Source organism: Aulonocara stuartgranti, assembly GCF_965226115.1.
Source record: "Aulonocara stuartgranti genome assembly, chromosome: 23".
Classification (NCBI taxonomy): domain Eukaryota; kingdom Metazoa; phylum Chordata; class Actinopteri; order Cichliformes; family Cichlidae; genus Aulonocara; species Aulonocara stuartgranti.
This window is the reverse complement of record NC_138958.1, coordinates 51,403,546-51,419,623: the sequence shown is the minus strand read 5'-3', so window position 1 is coordinate 51,419,623 and position 16,078 is coordinate 51,403,546. Positions and strand designations below refer to the sequence as shown.

Below are 16,078 nucleotides of genomic sequence, written 5' to 3'. Positions count from 1 at the left end.
ATTCTTACTCTATGAACAATTTCAATCTGGTTTCCGCCCCAATCATAGCACAGAAACTGCTCTGCTAAGGATTACCAATGACCTTCTGATGGCAGCTGATTCTGGTCTTCTATCCATCCTCATCCTTCGGGATCTTAGTGCGGCGTTTGACACCATGTCTCACAATATCCTGAGGGTGAAGTGCTCTATTGGAGTGATACTGTACTATGAGGTCTTTAAGATAAGATCGGGTTATTCAAGACCTCGTATATTTTTTTCTACATACCTGCTTTCTATCTAACATTCACACACATTCATAATTTGATGGATGAATTGAAGAATAACTTGGGGTTAGTATCTGGCCCAAGGATGCTTTGCATGCAGACTAGACAACTACCAACTTTCCAATTAGTAGCTGACCCGCTCTACGTTCTGAGCTACAGCCACCCCGTAGTACAAGGCTGAGGGTACCGCTGAGTGCCGCTAGTTTATTCTTGAGCTTATGAATGAGTTCCTAGCAACTCATTTCTTACTCCACTAACCATGGAAAAAGAAATTAGACTAACCAACTAGTCTGATGATTTTCAGATAGTTTACTGTGTTTTTCTTCTGAAAAATGTTGCTTCCTAAAGTTAAAAATGAGGCAAAAGAAATGCTAACTTAAAAAAAAACTACAAACAATGTCTTAAAGCATGGATGATTCCCAGGTATGGATAAATGTTCAGTTCCTCTGGAGATGATGGTCCATGACACAAATGTTTTATCAGTCATTTAAGTGATTTCAGTATTCAGTCTCATGGGTGAGTGATGGAAAGTTTCTCCAACAGAACACACTTGCCCAGTTGAACTGAATCCACTTTTTAAAGAAACAGTTGTTAGATGCTGACATGCTTACTAAAACTGAGCCCTTTCACTGATTACAGATGAGCCTCCCAAACTCTTGTCTGTTATTTACATTTTTAATTTCTCCTATTTGAACTTAGCTGGATCTTGTAAGTATAAAAACTAACAATCAACTTTGATCAAAAATAAAATTTAAAAACCCATTCTTAGTCCTCACTCTTACATCAGGACTAAGACTTTATTTTACAGCATAACAACTTTGAGCAGAAGGTGCAGAAGAGCCAAAATGTAATATCACAATATGATGACACATGCTATTGTTTCAGGAAACTGTACAGTTGGATGTATTACTTCAGTAAAATAGCACAGGAATGTAAAGTAGAAAGGGACAGATTTCTGGCTGATCCTAATGAGTGGGCGTTGCAGCACGAAGGATGTAACGTCGATGTAAAGCGCTGAGGTTTGTCTCTTTGTCATGATTAAGCCATTATCAGCTTCCTGGTTAGGCCAGTCCTGTGCTTTGTCAGCCTTATCCCACTTGACATCAAATCATGTACTTGTGAAAACAGAAAACGCTGGGTAAGAGACGCTGAAGTGTGAAGGGGAACAGAGAGAAGAGTCGGGTTAGAGCTCGGATGGTTTACATGTGAAATGCAGAAAAGAAAAAAGACGAAAGGGGGAAATTCAAACTACGAAACAGTGAGGTTCACTTTATTATTAGAGCAGCCTCAAGGTCATTATGAAAATGAATAAACAACATTGCTGAAATACTGTAAATAAAGTAAAATAAAATCAGTTGTTTACTACATATAGATGCTGATGCAACTGCTAGGTTACTTCAAAATATACTGCATTAAATTATAATGCACGCGGAACTTTATGATACGCCAAAACTCTGTTTGAGGACATGTTCTTCAATGGGATCGCCCTGAATTTGAATTGAATACACCTGGTTTAGATTCTAAGTAATGTTATTTTTCTTTCTCTCAATGAAAAAACTATCACATTTATAGGTTCATTTTAAGTTTGGCATCAAACTCAGAGGCAGATAGTTGGGTAAGAAATGCAAATCACTAGAGGGCAGGGATAGCTCAGTAGGTAGAGTGGTGGCCCCATGATCGGAAGGTCGGGGGTTCGACTCCACTGAACGGTTACCCTGAGGTACCCCGGAGCAAGGTACCATCCCTGGACGCTGCATTGGTGGCTGCCCACTGCTTCACTGGGTGAATGGGTTAAATGCAGAGGAGCAATTTCCCTATAGGGCCTAACACATACACATTACACATTACATTAGAGACCAGAGTTTAGATTCAGGAATGTGGGTCCAGGAAGGACTTGCTCTGCCCATTTAATTCTGGAAAAAGAATAACTGCTTCAGCAGTGGCAGCATTGGGATGTTAGTCTTTTTACTTGGCTGGCTGCATCTTTTCATATACAATCATTTTTGAACCTTTTTCTCAGGACAGCATTAGCATCTTCCATGTCTAAAATACACTATATCTCTTTAGTGCAATGACTATATTTGCTCTACTATTCCTTTGAAAGTCTGTCTATCCACACACACACACACACACACGCACACACACACACACACACACACACACACACACACACACACACACACACACACACACACACACATACCTGTGGCTATGGATGAGGGCATTGAAAGCCAGTCCATCATTCCAGCTACTGGAGAAGTTAACCACATTGACCTGAGGACAGAGATAATGGATATTCAAGAACCAACCTGAGAAAGCAGTTTGACATTTAAGAGTGGGAATACTGTCATCCAAATACTGTTTACATTTCCAGAGATAGATTAAAGACATCTTTTCGCTCTCAATTTCAGTGAATGGATCAAAAATTTAATACATGAAATGATTGTCTACGGGGGCAAAAAGGGTTTAAAACTGAATATATAGCTAAAAAAAAAACATACTAAGAAGTCATCTTAGTGACAGTGGCTATTCCTGTCAAGCACTTCGTATAACGAGGCACGCATGCTCACATGTTTGCAGTGATTATGTTCTGTTGTGATTGGTCTTAGTTAAGCTTCAGGCCTTACACAAAACAAAACAAGTCAAGTGACAGAAACATAAATTAGAGAATTATTAACCACATGGTATAAAACTGTAAATATACGAAAATATTCTACGGTGCAAATATGTCCTACTGATACTGTTAAGAGTATTTTTATATGTCAAGTCTCTTTTTAAGTTTCACACATAGTCATAAAAGCAATATGATGACATATATCCCAAATCTGAATCAAGCAAACACTTGATCTGTATAACATTTTTAATGAATACCAATTACAATTATTGTTTTGATCAAACTTGCCAAATTCTGTTGCCAAATATTTAACCAAACGAAAATGTAACATTGTGATATTATAGGGTTAGGGCTAGAGGTTAGGGTTATACTGATTATGATTTTGCCCTCAAAGAATTTATTGATTATTCCTTGGCTCAGAGCCTCCAACAACCCTTAGAACATGTCTAATAGCCTGTCTGGCAGCTTCGCATTGACAATTATGCTCTGAATGCACTGTTGTGCCTAACATACTTGCTTTTCCAAGACCACCTTTATAAATTCTCTATATTATTTCTGTTGTTATTCTTTTTAATCTGTTTATTTACTAATTTGTCTTATTATTATTTCTATTATTACTCACACTACACGTGCAATTTAAGAATGTCAAAGCTGACATACATGGAAAGAGAAAAAAGGGACAGAAAGAAAAAACAAAGGGGGAAAAAGGAGGAAATGTTATAGGACAGAGCAGGATTGGAAAGCGCAATCGGCTGGCAACTGCTACAACTTTAAGGAAAACCATCAATAACATAAACAAAAAATAAATAAATTTCGTTGTGTTCTGTGTGAGTGTCTGTGTATCTGTCTTTGTCCACAGACGGACTTCATAATGAGGGTGAGTTGACACAATAACGGTCCTCCGGGGGCCAGAGGCAGACCCAGGAGACCCGGGCCATCCCCAGCCCCCCAGAGTACTAAAGACCTTTCTTTCATACTCTATGAAAATAAATAAATTTGAAAGTGGAGACTGCCATTACTTACACGTACTTGAGCACTCAGTTACAGGGTGGTAAGTGTAGTAACTATGGGAGACAGCTATTCGAACATGATCCAGTGTGTCAGCCTGAGGTTAAGACTGAGTAAAGGAACATACCTGAGGATACTGGCGTGTATTCTGACGAACCCAACTCAGCAGAATCTTCTCACTGTTAGTCTGCTGTAGGCCCTCCATCACATCCTTCATCACATCCTTAACCTGCACACAGGAATACAAAACAAGGCTGGTACAAAAACTTAGTTAAGATGCATAAACCTTTAGCACCCTACCCTATAACCCTCACCACTACCTTTCCTGGATATTTTGGACATTGGTGGGGTTTTTCCTAAGTCACTAGGCTAACAACAATGTGACTGGACTAACATTATTCAGTTAATAGGCTTGAGGGTCCTGCGCAGCATCTTAGCTGTTCCTGTGACTGCACTCCACTGAGCAGAGATCTCCGATGTTATTCCCGGGATCTGCTGGAGCCACTCGCCTAGCTTGGGAGTCACCGCACCTAGTGCTCCGATTACCACGGGGACCACCGTTACCTTCACCCTCCACATCCTCTCGAGCTCTTCTCTGAGCCCTTGGTATTTCTCCAGCTTCTCGTGTTCCTTCTTCCTGATATTGCTGTCATTCGGAACCGCTACATCGATCACTACGGCCGTCTTCTTCTGTTTGTCTACCACCACTATGTCCGGTTGGTTAGCCACCACCATTTTGTCCGTCTGTATCTGGAAGTCCCACAGGATCTTAGCTCGGTCATTCTCCACCACCCTTGGGGGCATCTCCCATTTTGACCTCGGGACTTCCAGGTTATACTCGGCACAGATGTTCCTGTACACTATGCCGGCCACTTGGTTATGGCGTTCCATGTATGCCTTGCCTGCTAGCATCTTGCACCCTGCTGTTATGTGCTGGATTGTCTCTGGGGCATCTTTACACAGCCTGCACCTGGGGTCTTGCCTGGTGTGATAGACCCCAGCCTCTATGGATCTTGTGCTCAGAGCTTGTTCTTGTGCTGCCATGATTAGTGCCTCTGTGCTGTCTTTCAGTCCAGCTTTGTCCAGCCACTGGTAGGATTTCTGGATGGCAGCCACTTCCTCTATCTACTGGTGATACATACCGTGCAGGGGCCTGTCCTTCCATGATGGTTCCTTCTCTTACACCTCTTTCTTGGGTTTCTGCTGCCTAAGGTATTCACTCGGTCAGTTGGGGCCATCCTCCTGATGTATTCATGGATGTTCGCTGCCTCATCCTGGACTGTGGTGCTGACGCTCACCAGTCCCCGGCCCCCCTCCTTCCGCTTAGCGTACAGCCTCAGGGTGCTGACTTGTGGTGAAACCCCCCATGCATGCTCAGGAGCTTCCTTGTCTCAATGACAGTGGCTTCTATCTCCTCCTTTGGCCAGCTTATTATTCCAGCAGGGTACCTGATCACAGGCAGGGCGTACGTGTTGATAGCCAGGATCTTGTTCTTACTGTTCAGCTGACTCCTCAGGACTTGCCTGACCCTCTGCAGGTACTTGGTGGTTGCAACTTTCAATGGTTCCCATTTGCCTGTGGCATCCCCAGGTCGGTCCACTAGTAGCTGGTGTGTTGAGACTCGACTAGTACTATGGTGTTATTACAATTCACAGTAAATACTAATAACTTTGTTCTTGTCAAGGGAACCCTCTAGCAGAGCTTTAAAGCTGAATTTGCCACTCAAAAGACCCTTTATCCATTTTGTTTACCATCCACAGCATTACTGATGCCTTGCTGTCAGACACCCTGAACTATGCGTGTCTGACAGCAAGTGTGTATGCATTACTTGCACATCAAAAACAACTAGAGGTGTTACAAGGAAGTTGTGTTAATTGTGTTAACTTTGAAGGCACTAAGTTACACAGAAAAATATTACTGACAATCAGATCCAGAAAGACACACCAGAAAAAGATTCCCATAAATAAAACATGTATTTTCGCTTCGAAAAGGCCTGTCTGAATACCTTGCCTTTCCACAGAAAATGTATATATACATACAACTGAGAGTTCAGGGAGCCTGCACAGCTCTGTTTCGTTGCATCAAATTCTTTTCCTCAGAGCAGTTCAGTATGAAAACTCATCATCAAGGTCAAGGTGAAAAGAAAAAAAAGAACACTTAGACCAATAAGAAGCAACCTCAGACAACAAAAGGCAACAAAAAGTAAAGTTAAACTAAATGGAGGCAGCTTTAAAGTATCAATGTAATAGTGTCTTCAAATGTTGACAAATCCAGGGGAGGATGTACACGTACGAGCATACACTAACACATACCTGCCAGTGGAGAATGATGCTCCAGATGAGCCCAAGAATGAGTTTGTGATTCCCATCGACGATGTCCGCTGCCCCAATATTCACTAATTCCACCTGGAGATGGGATGCGGGAAGCACACAAATCACAAATGATTTCCACAATTTTAGGAAGGTCGTCTTACCTACTCTCACCTCCATTGTGGTGGTGACTCTTTAAAATGAAGCCATGTTTTCTTGTGAACTTAAACTTGCGCGTAACAAAATCAGTCCTAGTATTTAAATGTGGGCATTAATTACACATAGTAGTGTGGTTATGATCAGACATCACAGATGGCACAGACAGTGCACTATTACAACAGGGAGGGATGACTCTTGGTTATCTGATTACAGATGGATACGAGTAAACTACTAGTTGCCATGCAAAACTAATAAAAAGGATCTGTTGTGTGTCAGTTTTGTGTGATCCAGCCATTATTACGCTGGAATTTTTTCCTTTCTTTTTCCTTTTATGTTTTGTTTCTTCATAGTGATTTTCAACAACAAAAAGATGAGAGCTGGAGTAAATCTGTGGATCTGCAAAATTGTTGTGTGTCCATCCATCCTCTTCTGCTTATCCTAATCGGAGTGGCTAGAGCCTAAGGCAAGAGGCGGTCTACACCCTGTACAGGTCAGCAGCCTGTCGCATGGCTAACACAGAGAGACAGACAACCATTGCCACTCACATTCACACCTATGGGCAACAGGCACCAACTGACCTAAACGCACTAAATGCATGTCTTTGGAGGAAGCCGGAGTACCCGCACAGAATGCATGCAAACACCGCACAGGAAGGCAACGGCCAGATGGTGGGGTTGAACTCAGGAACTTCTTGCTGCAAGGCCACAGTGGCAACCACAATGCCAACCACCACACTGCCGTGCTGTTTCCTATATGTTAATCACTATTAAAAGTGCTGACTTTCATCTTTATTTGTATCATCCTTTAATAAAATAGAAAAATTATTATATATTATCACATATTCTTTCTAGACATTAATAAGGTAACTGAAGATGGGGAAATAACTATTTTTTAAAAATGTCCAGACAAAAACACATTGCCTATGTTATTGAGTGAAGCAAAATAGTACTTGGTGGAGAAACATTTGTTGGCAAGCACAGCAGTAAGATGTTCCTCGTAGGTCACTTGGCCCACTCCTCTTTACAAAAACGCTCTAAATCCTTTAGGTTTATTGGCTGCCACTTGACAACTCGGAGCTCCAACTCCTATAACAGATTGCAGATTGGATTAAGGTGTAAAGACGGGCTAGGCCGCTCCATGACCTTAATCTGCTGCTTTTTTTTAAAACCGTTGTCCTGTACCCTTAGCAGATGACTCCACCTGCATGTTTGATTGTAAGGATGCTGGTATTTGTGTCATACCCAGCATTTCTCCTCCTCCAAACATGGCAGTTGATGCCAAAATTTTGGTTTTATTTGACCACGGCGCTCTCTCCCATGCCTTCTCTGAATCATTTACACTGGCTAACATAAGATGGATCTGTATATGTGTCATCTTGAGCGGGGAGACCTTACAGGTGATAGATTTCAATCCGTTAACAGTCACACAGTCATAATACAATATTTAAAAAGAGCTCACTCTTAAACAGTAGCAGTATTAATCCATATAACACTCAGCAGTTTCATTGATTTCACTCTGCTGATTGTAAAGTTAGATTTATTTAATGTAATTGACGCAAGAAAACCAATATAATTATGTACATTTACATCTTTATAGCAGTGCATACTCACATTGTTCTTCTGTAAGATCTGCAGAGCTCGGTTGACATTGTTTAGCGAGTGAACGCGCGTGAATCCCCTTTCCAACTTCACCTATGTGCGCACACACACACACACACACACACACACACACACACACACACACACACACAGAATGATTGTTTCTAAAACGGGTGATGAAAATTTCAAATGGTTACACCTTCTGAGAAGCAGCAAGAATCACTGATGAGCAGAGTGGGAAAAATACGTTTTCAGTGTTAGGAGTAATAAATGGTCCTTTTTCAGTAGATATTAAAATCAAAACTACAGTCGGGATTAGGCGCTCTCCTGCAGCGTCTACAGTGGGATCAGTGGATCGGCAACAAGTGATTGTGCCAAACAGAAATAATGGGCAGAGTGCTCTCCAACGTCATCTACACGTGGATTTTACCTATTATTTGGTTATGTTTAGATACTAATTTGATTGCGCTGGTTTTGATATTTGTTGGGTTATCATCCAGTCTCCCTTCTTCTTCTAATATATATTCTTCCTCGATGTGAATCACATTTTAAAAAGCTAGATGTTTTCAGGATTCCAAGGTGACAACTTCTAGGTGATTTGAGATTTCATATTCATTTCATATTATGTGTCTTGCTTTCTCTTTATACTGAGATAGATGATTATACGGTTTCAATGATTGAAGTTAAGCTAAACACTATCTAGCTGTCTATGGTTTTATTCTCACTGAATGAATAGCACCTGCTATCATATGGCAAGAAGAACACAGTGTTTAGCTAACAGTGAACAGTAAGTGACTCTAGCCACAACAAGGTTAGAATTTAATATGTTATTTATATCTTATATTTAATATGTTATTCTGTTTTGGTCTTTTGTTTTTTTTAAACAACTATTTATTTATTACTTTTTAAAAATTCTGTTTCTTTTCGTCCGGGGCCGTGTGTACATCATTTCGTTCCACTTCATGTAAACATGCGATGCGAATGACAATAAAGCTCCTTGAATCCTGATATGGTGCTGTGTGGTTTGAATGACCTGTTCCCAATAAGTCATAATCCTGAACATGATCACCACATTGAAATTTTAACTGGCCCACTGACTCATTTATAAGGTTTTAAAAACTGAACTTAAAATGGACATATTATGTCGTTTCTTAGTTTAGTTATATGTGCAGTGTTACAGTGATGGATGTTTATACAGTGGATGCTTACATAACTGACATTTCCAATAAAAGCCCAGGCATCAAACTGCTACAATGCTTCACTTCTGACTGTATTTTTCTACTCTTGCATTTGTGTCCCAGTTCTATCCTTGACATGTACTAATACAGCTATTCAAAAAACAGCACTGTACAATGTAGAGTGTTGAAAAGAGCCAGTACATCGTCACAATGCAAGCACACTATATGTGTATATGTTCATACCAGCTCATGTCCTGTTAGTCCCTCCAGCAGCTCTAGCAGGCGTCGCCCATCACACAGGTCTGAGAACAGGTCCTCCACAGGTGGCTTCCCTGTCTAAAGCACAAATACATCAAATGAAAATAAGAATGTGGATTTGTGGCAGAGTGTGGTCTCCAGCTTCCCTGCAGAGGAGGGCTGATGTGTGGTGTGCTGTGGGTTTGGGGGCAGTGCCACGGTGGCTGGCAGGGCAGGTGGGATGTATTGACTAATTATGCCTTTCATGTTTTTTCATGTTTTTAGGAGCGTGCTGGGACTGGAGAGAGGACATCTGAAAAGCTACAAGCGTGAATTAGAGCTGGAAACAAAAATAAAACATTCACCTGCCCTTCAACGATGTGTGGTCTAGGCGTGTCACAGCAAGAATAACAACTTACATTTTCAAACTATGTACATTCCCAGTAGTATTTTCCTACTTTATACATTATTTCAAAAAAGAATCATAACATTGATAACTTCTAAAGATTATATTTCTGAGAAAAAAGTCAGAATTCTGAATGAATGAATGAGCCTTTATTTGTCCGTTGCAGTTGCCTGAGATTACAGATTTCTGAGATTAATATCAGAAAAAAGTCAGAATTCTGACTTTTTTCTGAGAATTCTGGAAAAGAAAAAAAAGACGAGCCCCCCCCCCCCAAAGTGGCCCTAATCCTTTGCGTATTTGTCTGATGAGGAGCATGTGTTCTAAAAAAAATCATGCACCACTAAATGCAATAGTGTGCAAACAGTGTGCAAACCATTAAATTATTCCCTGGAGGACCAGGAGTGACAAAATAGCATATTTAATTATTTCATTTTGACACTTTTGGCCCTCCATAGCCCTACTTGCTCAGAGGGCATAAGTATATAACCACTTCATTTGTGTTTATTCTACATACTAGCTGCTACTAGGCAAGTAATGATTTACTCTTTTCATGTTTGGTCAAAAGGAGGACCTGAAAATGGTGGACACTAATGCTAACAAAACTCTGCTCTTTAGAAGTAAATGCTAATGGACAATTGTCATGATGTTGACCTAATAAGAGATAGAGGTTTATTTATTTCCATTATTCCAGAGAGTACTTACATGAGCCTCTTTCCTAAATGTCAGTTTACTGAGCCAATTTCGGCACACATTAATATGCGTCAGTTGCTAGGGTTACATTTATTCACAGTACCACATTCATCTCTTGAGCGCAACACAGTCATAACTGTAACTGTGTCATTAATGACCCTCTGCACAGAGTCAACCTAAAGTGTGAAGCACTAACCAGAGACTCCTCTGAAGACGCTGGCACAGGACATTCAATGGGCACAAAACAAATCAGATGCTGTCCGAGCACAACACAAACTTCAAATTTCTGTGTTACAGAATGAACTGGCACATCTCAAACATACTGTATCATATATCACTGTATCTCTCTGCATTTCTTGGGGCAGATCATCTATGTGGGAGAACAGTATCCCTTCTTACATATGGCAAGTGCCACTTGGCAAACATTTAAAATAGAAAGGAAACAGTTGAGGTGAAGGTGCAGAAAGTGACACAATCATGGCCAAAAATGTGATCCTGAACTTGTAAAGTATATATAATGTACACTGTACTGTCACGTCTGGCGAAGCAGACGGCGTGGAGTGGATGAGAATGAGGACCCAAGTACAGACAAACAAATGAATGAGAAGGTTTCAACCGAAGAATGAGCCTTTATTGGCCGCTGTACCAAAACACAAAAGGAATCAGAAAGGGAACTAACAAAACCTAAACTGGGAGCAGCTAAACTAAAGAACACCGGAAACATGGGAAAATGTGACAAAAACCTTAGAACTGGGAACGAGGAACCGGAGACACGAAAACGCAGACGAAACACTGGGGAAGACTCACAGGAGAAAATGCAGACACATATATACATGAAGAAATGAGGAAATGGCAGACAGGCAGGGAACACAGCTGACGCTAATCAGATGAGACAAAACCGGGAGGAAGCAAAAAAGAGCACATTGACATAGGACACAGACTTTCAAAGTAAAACAGGAAACACACGACAGCCACAGAGGCACGGAGCTGATACTGAACAGAGGGAACACTGAGTACAGGGACAGGAGTGGCATGAGACACAAATGACTGGGGAACAAGAAGACAGAACTAAACCTACACTAAACACGAGGGGCACAGGACCAAAACCTAAGAAATCACAAACCAAGAAGAACTGGAGAGCTAGAAATACAAAACAGAAACCAAAACACAAGCAGTCAAAAACCATGAGAAATCAAGATCAATAATAATATAAAAGTCAAAACACTGGGTTACCAACACAGGACCGTGACAGTTTCCCTATTTAGCAATGCAACATTTGTACATAACCATTTATTTTAGAGTGGCATTTCATGTCCCTATTCTTTATTAAAAAAAAGAAAAAAGACAAAAATCTTAGAAGTATCTCAAAAGCAATGATAGCAGGAAGCTACATCTTTACTTTCTACAATAAAGGGATGATCGTCTGGTTCTGCCGGAGGTTTCTTCCTGTTAAAAGGGAGTTTTTCCTCCCCACCGTCGCCAAAGAGCTTGCTCATAGGGGGTCATATGGTTGTTGGGTTTTTCTCTATATGAATCATTGTAGGGTCTACCTTACAATATAAAGCGCCTTGAGGCGACTGTAGTTGTGACTTGGCGCAGTGTAAATAAAATTGAATTGAAAAAAAATTATTGAATCGTGGTGCTAGTGTGTTATAATAGTGAACAGAGTGTGAACTGTGTAGCTTCATACTGAAAAATTGCACAATGATACCTGAGCTGATGTTTGCTCTTTGCACAGCACAGGGGACACGGTGTAATTACAAATCAGCAGAAAAGGACTTCCAGAGAGCAAACTTAGAGAAGCACAGGAGGTGTCAAGGGTGTAACAAAAGCAGTTCAGCAGCTAATCTCTAATCAGCCAGTCACGTGGCAGCAAGCCACTGCTTTTACACATGTGAGTGAGAGTGAGAGAAAGAACGACCGCTGGCTGAACTGCACAGGTTGATATCAACAGAGACAGAGTGTGTTGTAATTCATGCACTTATCTTTTAATAAGAAAATCAAACAGGCCTTCATCATTTTTTTATTAGAAATTGTGTTTGTTGCATTAATTGTTTGAATCATTGTTACTCTAACCACTTACTCACGCTCTGCAGCCAGAAACTGACGAAACTATTTCTACTGTTAATTAAATTAAAGTGTGAAAGCCTAAAAAAATAACAGGTGAACTATTTGTTAACGATTTGTGTGACTTTTTTCCCCCTGAGACTTGTGCTGTAATTATCTCAAACAAACCGCACAGGTTCACACAGGATCTAATATAACCAATCATGCCCTAAGAAAAGGTTTAGACAGTCACGATGGGGCCCATGTTAAAGTGAACCTGGCACCCTGGGCCATGCTGCCACAGATTTTGGTCATGGGTAACTGTTAGCTAACTAGCCGTGACATTAGTTTTAGCTTGGGTATTTGACACATTCAGTCCAAAAAGCAGTGTGTTCGTGCTCAGTGTGCCCCAGTGTCAGAACTACAGATGACTGTTAGTTCATCTCTGTCCTCAAAAACACAGCACTGTTACTGTGTTTTAATGGCATAAAACACAAGCCACCTTCAGTACCTTTGTGCTTATTTACTACACTCACTTAAAATCCATTCCAGATTACACTTGACAAAGATAGAAGCACTACTTTTATGTTTTATTGTGTAGTTAGTTAGTTATCAGTAGCTTATGTTTCATGTGACTCACATTTAATTCTATTACTGCCCTACACACACTTCTGCGCCTGCATTTCTAGTTCTCAGGGAAAGATTTTCCACATCTTAAAATACATTTCATTACAAACATTTACTTCCACGGACACATTTCCAGGTTCCTGTCTTTTTATATTGCTGCTCTCGGTATCAGACCATCTCCGACCATCATTGGGCTTGCTAATGTAAAAAACTAATTATTATTAGAAATTGATACTAAAAATTACTCATCTGCGTATTTACTAGATTTTAGACACCGACGTTTTTACATGCTTGTACATGTCTATAACCGATGATGTAACAGTTGTTTCACAATAGCTCACACACTTTGAGACCAACTTTCTAGTCTGCTTAGTTATTTGTCACCGTTACTACACTAACCGTTTGGCTCCCTCCTCAGACTGTCCCTCGAGTGTCACTCTGCTTGCTCATCAGCTGATGAGCAAGCAGAGTGACACATTCATCACACTTCCCTGGGTGTGTTTCCCAGTGTTCTCTGTTTTTTGGACTTTTTAGTCTTTATTGTATCGTGTTTTGAGAAATGGATTCTTGATTTGTGTCTGGATTTATATGCGATTATAATTTAGTTCTTTGTCTTGTCTGTGTCTCATGTGTTTGTATTTTCTTCCAGCATCTAGTTTGTGTGTCTTGAATCTGGGTTGCATGTTTCCTGTCTTATTTTGAGAGTCCTTGTCTCGTGTGCATTGCATTCAGTTTTGCTTCCCCTAGTCTCATTATGTCTAATTTGCTATAGCTGTGTTCCCATGTGTCTCTACTTCTTCTTCACCTTTCACCAAACTCTAACAACTTTGTGACCAAACACCTTCCTGCTTACCCACCCTTTACTGCCTTCCAAGCTACAGTCCTTGTGCTCCTTTACTCCCTTCTGTTTCACCTGCTCAGCCTGCACTCTGCTGCACCTCAATTCACCGACCCTTCTTTCACCGCCAAAGACCTAGTTTTAAATAGTAAAACAAATGTAAACATAGGAAAGAATTCCCTCTCCCCGCACATTATTTTTGGACATGTAAAATTTAACATCTGACATCAGGAAGTGTCTCTTGTTCACTGGATGGTACTACCACAGATACTAGGAACAAATGTGGGAAACACATTAGAAAAGGTATTCACTCCTTATAACTTTGTGTTGTATGTAACTATGATCCACAACATTAGATTCAAAACACTTTACTAATTCTAGAGGGGAAATCTTTTTTTTTTTTTTTTTTTTTTTTTTTACAGGTGTTGTTTTAATACTGAAAGCTAGAAAATATAAAGTCTTTAGCCCTGCCCATTGATCAATAATGTAATTTTACTGGAACATACAATTGCACCAGGTAGAATAAAAGAATATAGGCAGAAAGACAAATTTGGATGGAGAAGAGGGTTTGAACCAGGTTTTGGGTCAAGCGTAGTACCCTAACCTCTGGTCCTTACTGGAATAAATGGACTGTTTTATAAACTTTTCACAATTGTGCAGAACAAATGGGGATCCATTGTTTTTTTTACAACTATTATATACGGGGTGGGCCATTTATATGGATACACCGTAATAACACAGGAATGGTTGGTGATATTAAAGTCCTGTTTGTGGCACATTAGTATATGTGAGGGGGCAAACTCCTCAAGATGGGTGGTGACCATGGTGGCCATTTAGAAGTCGGCCATCTTGGATACAACTTTTGTTTTTCCAATAGGAAGAGGGCCATGTGACACATCAAACTTATTGGTAATGTCACAAGAAAAACAATGGTGTGCTTGGTTTCAACGTAACTTTATTCTTTCATGAGTTATTTACAAGTTTCTCTTTGTTCACAGCCATTGACATGTCGAAGAGGTTAACACGTGAGGAGCGGATCGAAACTGTGTTGATATCTGGTGAACGCAGTAACCGGGTCATTGCAGCTGATTTCAATGCAAGACACCCTACGAAACCACCCATCTCCCATGCTACAGTTAGCAAACTGCTTGCTAAGTTTCGTGAAACTGGTTCAGTGTTGGATTTGCCAAAATGTGGACGCAAGAAAACTGTCACTAATGAAGAAACATCAGTGGCTGTCCTAGCTTCATTCAGCAAGAGCCCACAGCGTAGCACTCGCCGCATGTCACTGGAGAGTGGCATTAGTCCAACATCCCTTCGGCGGATATTAGCTACTCACAAATGGCACCCTTACAAACTCCAGCTGCTGCAGCATCTCAGCGAGGATGACCCAGATCGGCGCACAGAATTTGCAGAATGGGCAAAACAAAAATCAGTTCCCGCAGAAGATTTTGTTCAGTGATGAGGCAAACTTTTATGTGATGGTGAAGTTAACAAACAAAACCACTGCTATTGGTCTGACACTAACCCACATTGGATGGATCCCTCCAAGACTGTTGGAACAACAAAAGTGATGGTTTGGTGTGGTATATGGGGCACAACGATAGTGGGTCCATTCTTCATCAATGGAAACCTCAAAGCCACTGGATATTTGAAATGGCTACATGATGATGTGTTTCCCTCTTTATGCACTGAAGCTGGCACGTTCCCTGAGTTTTTCCAGCAAGATGGTGCACCACCACATTATGGGTGCAGGTCCGAGCATTCCTAGATGAATAGTTTCCTGGAAAGTGGATTGGTCATCGTGGGCCAGTTGAATGGTCTCCCGATCTGACCCCCTTAGACTTTTATCTTTGGGGTCATCTGAAGGCAACTGTCTCTGGTGTGAAGATACGAGATGTGCAGCACCTGAAACTACGGATACTGGATGCCTGTGCTGGCATTTCTCCTGCGGTGTTGCTATCAGTGTGTGAAGAGTGGGAGAAGAGGGTTGCATTGACAATCCAACACAATGGGCAGCACATTGCACACATTTTATAAGTGGTCAGAAACTTGTAAATAACTCATGAAAGAATAAAGTTACGTTGAAACCAAGCACACCATTG

The 16,078-nt window shown here is 40.8% G+C and overlaps 1 protein-coding gene and 2 long non-coding RNA genes across 3 annotated transcripts in view; 1 reads left to right on the top strand and 2 right to left on the bottom strand.

The window, feature by feature from the left end:
- The window catches only part of LOC309700336 (dystrophin-like), a 208,343-nt gene extending 202,065 nt beyond the window's left edge, over positions 1-6,278 (bottom strand). Inside the window, 3 exon segments of the mRNA XM_082523857.1 lie at positions 2,467-2,537; positions 4,013-4,114; positions 6,198-6,278. Coding sequence (XP_082379983.1) covers positions 2,467-2,537; positions 4,013-4,102 — 161 coding nt within the window. The 5' untranslated portion in view covers positions 4,103-4,114; positions 6,198-6,278.
- LOC309700347 overlaps positions 1-16,078 on the top strand; it is a 227,684-nt gene that overhangs the window by 49,901 nt on the left and 161,705 nt on the right. The gene's annotated exons all lie outside the window — the stretch shown is intronic.
- Positions 9,443-16,078, bottom strand: part of LOC309700350 — a 58,893-nt gene continuing 52,257 nt past the window's right edge. Inside the window, exon 3 of the long non-coding RNA XR_014274647.1 lies at positions 9,443-9,465. This is a non-coding gene — a long non-coding RNA (uncharacterized lncRNA). The remainder of the gene's footprint in view (positions 9,466-16,078) is intronic.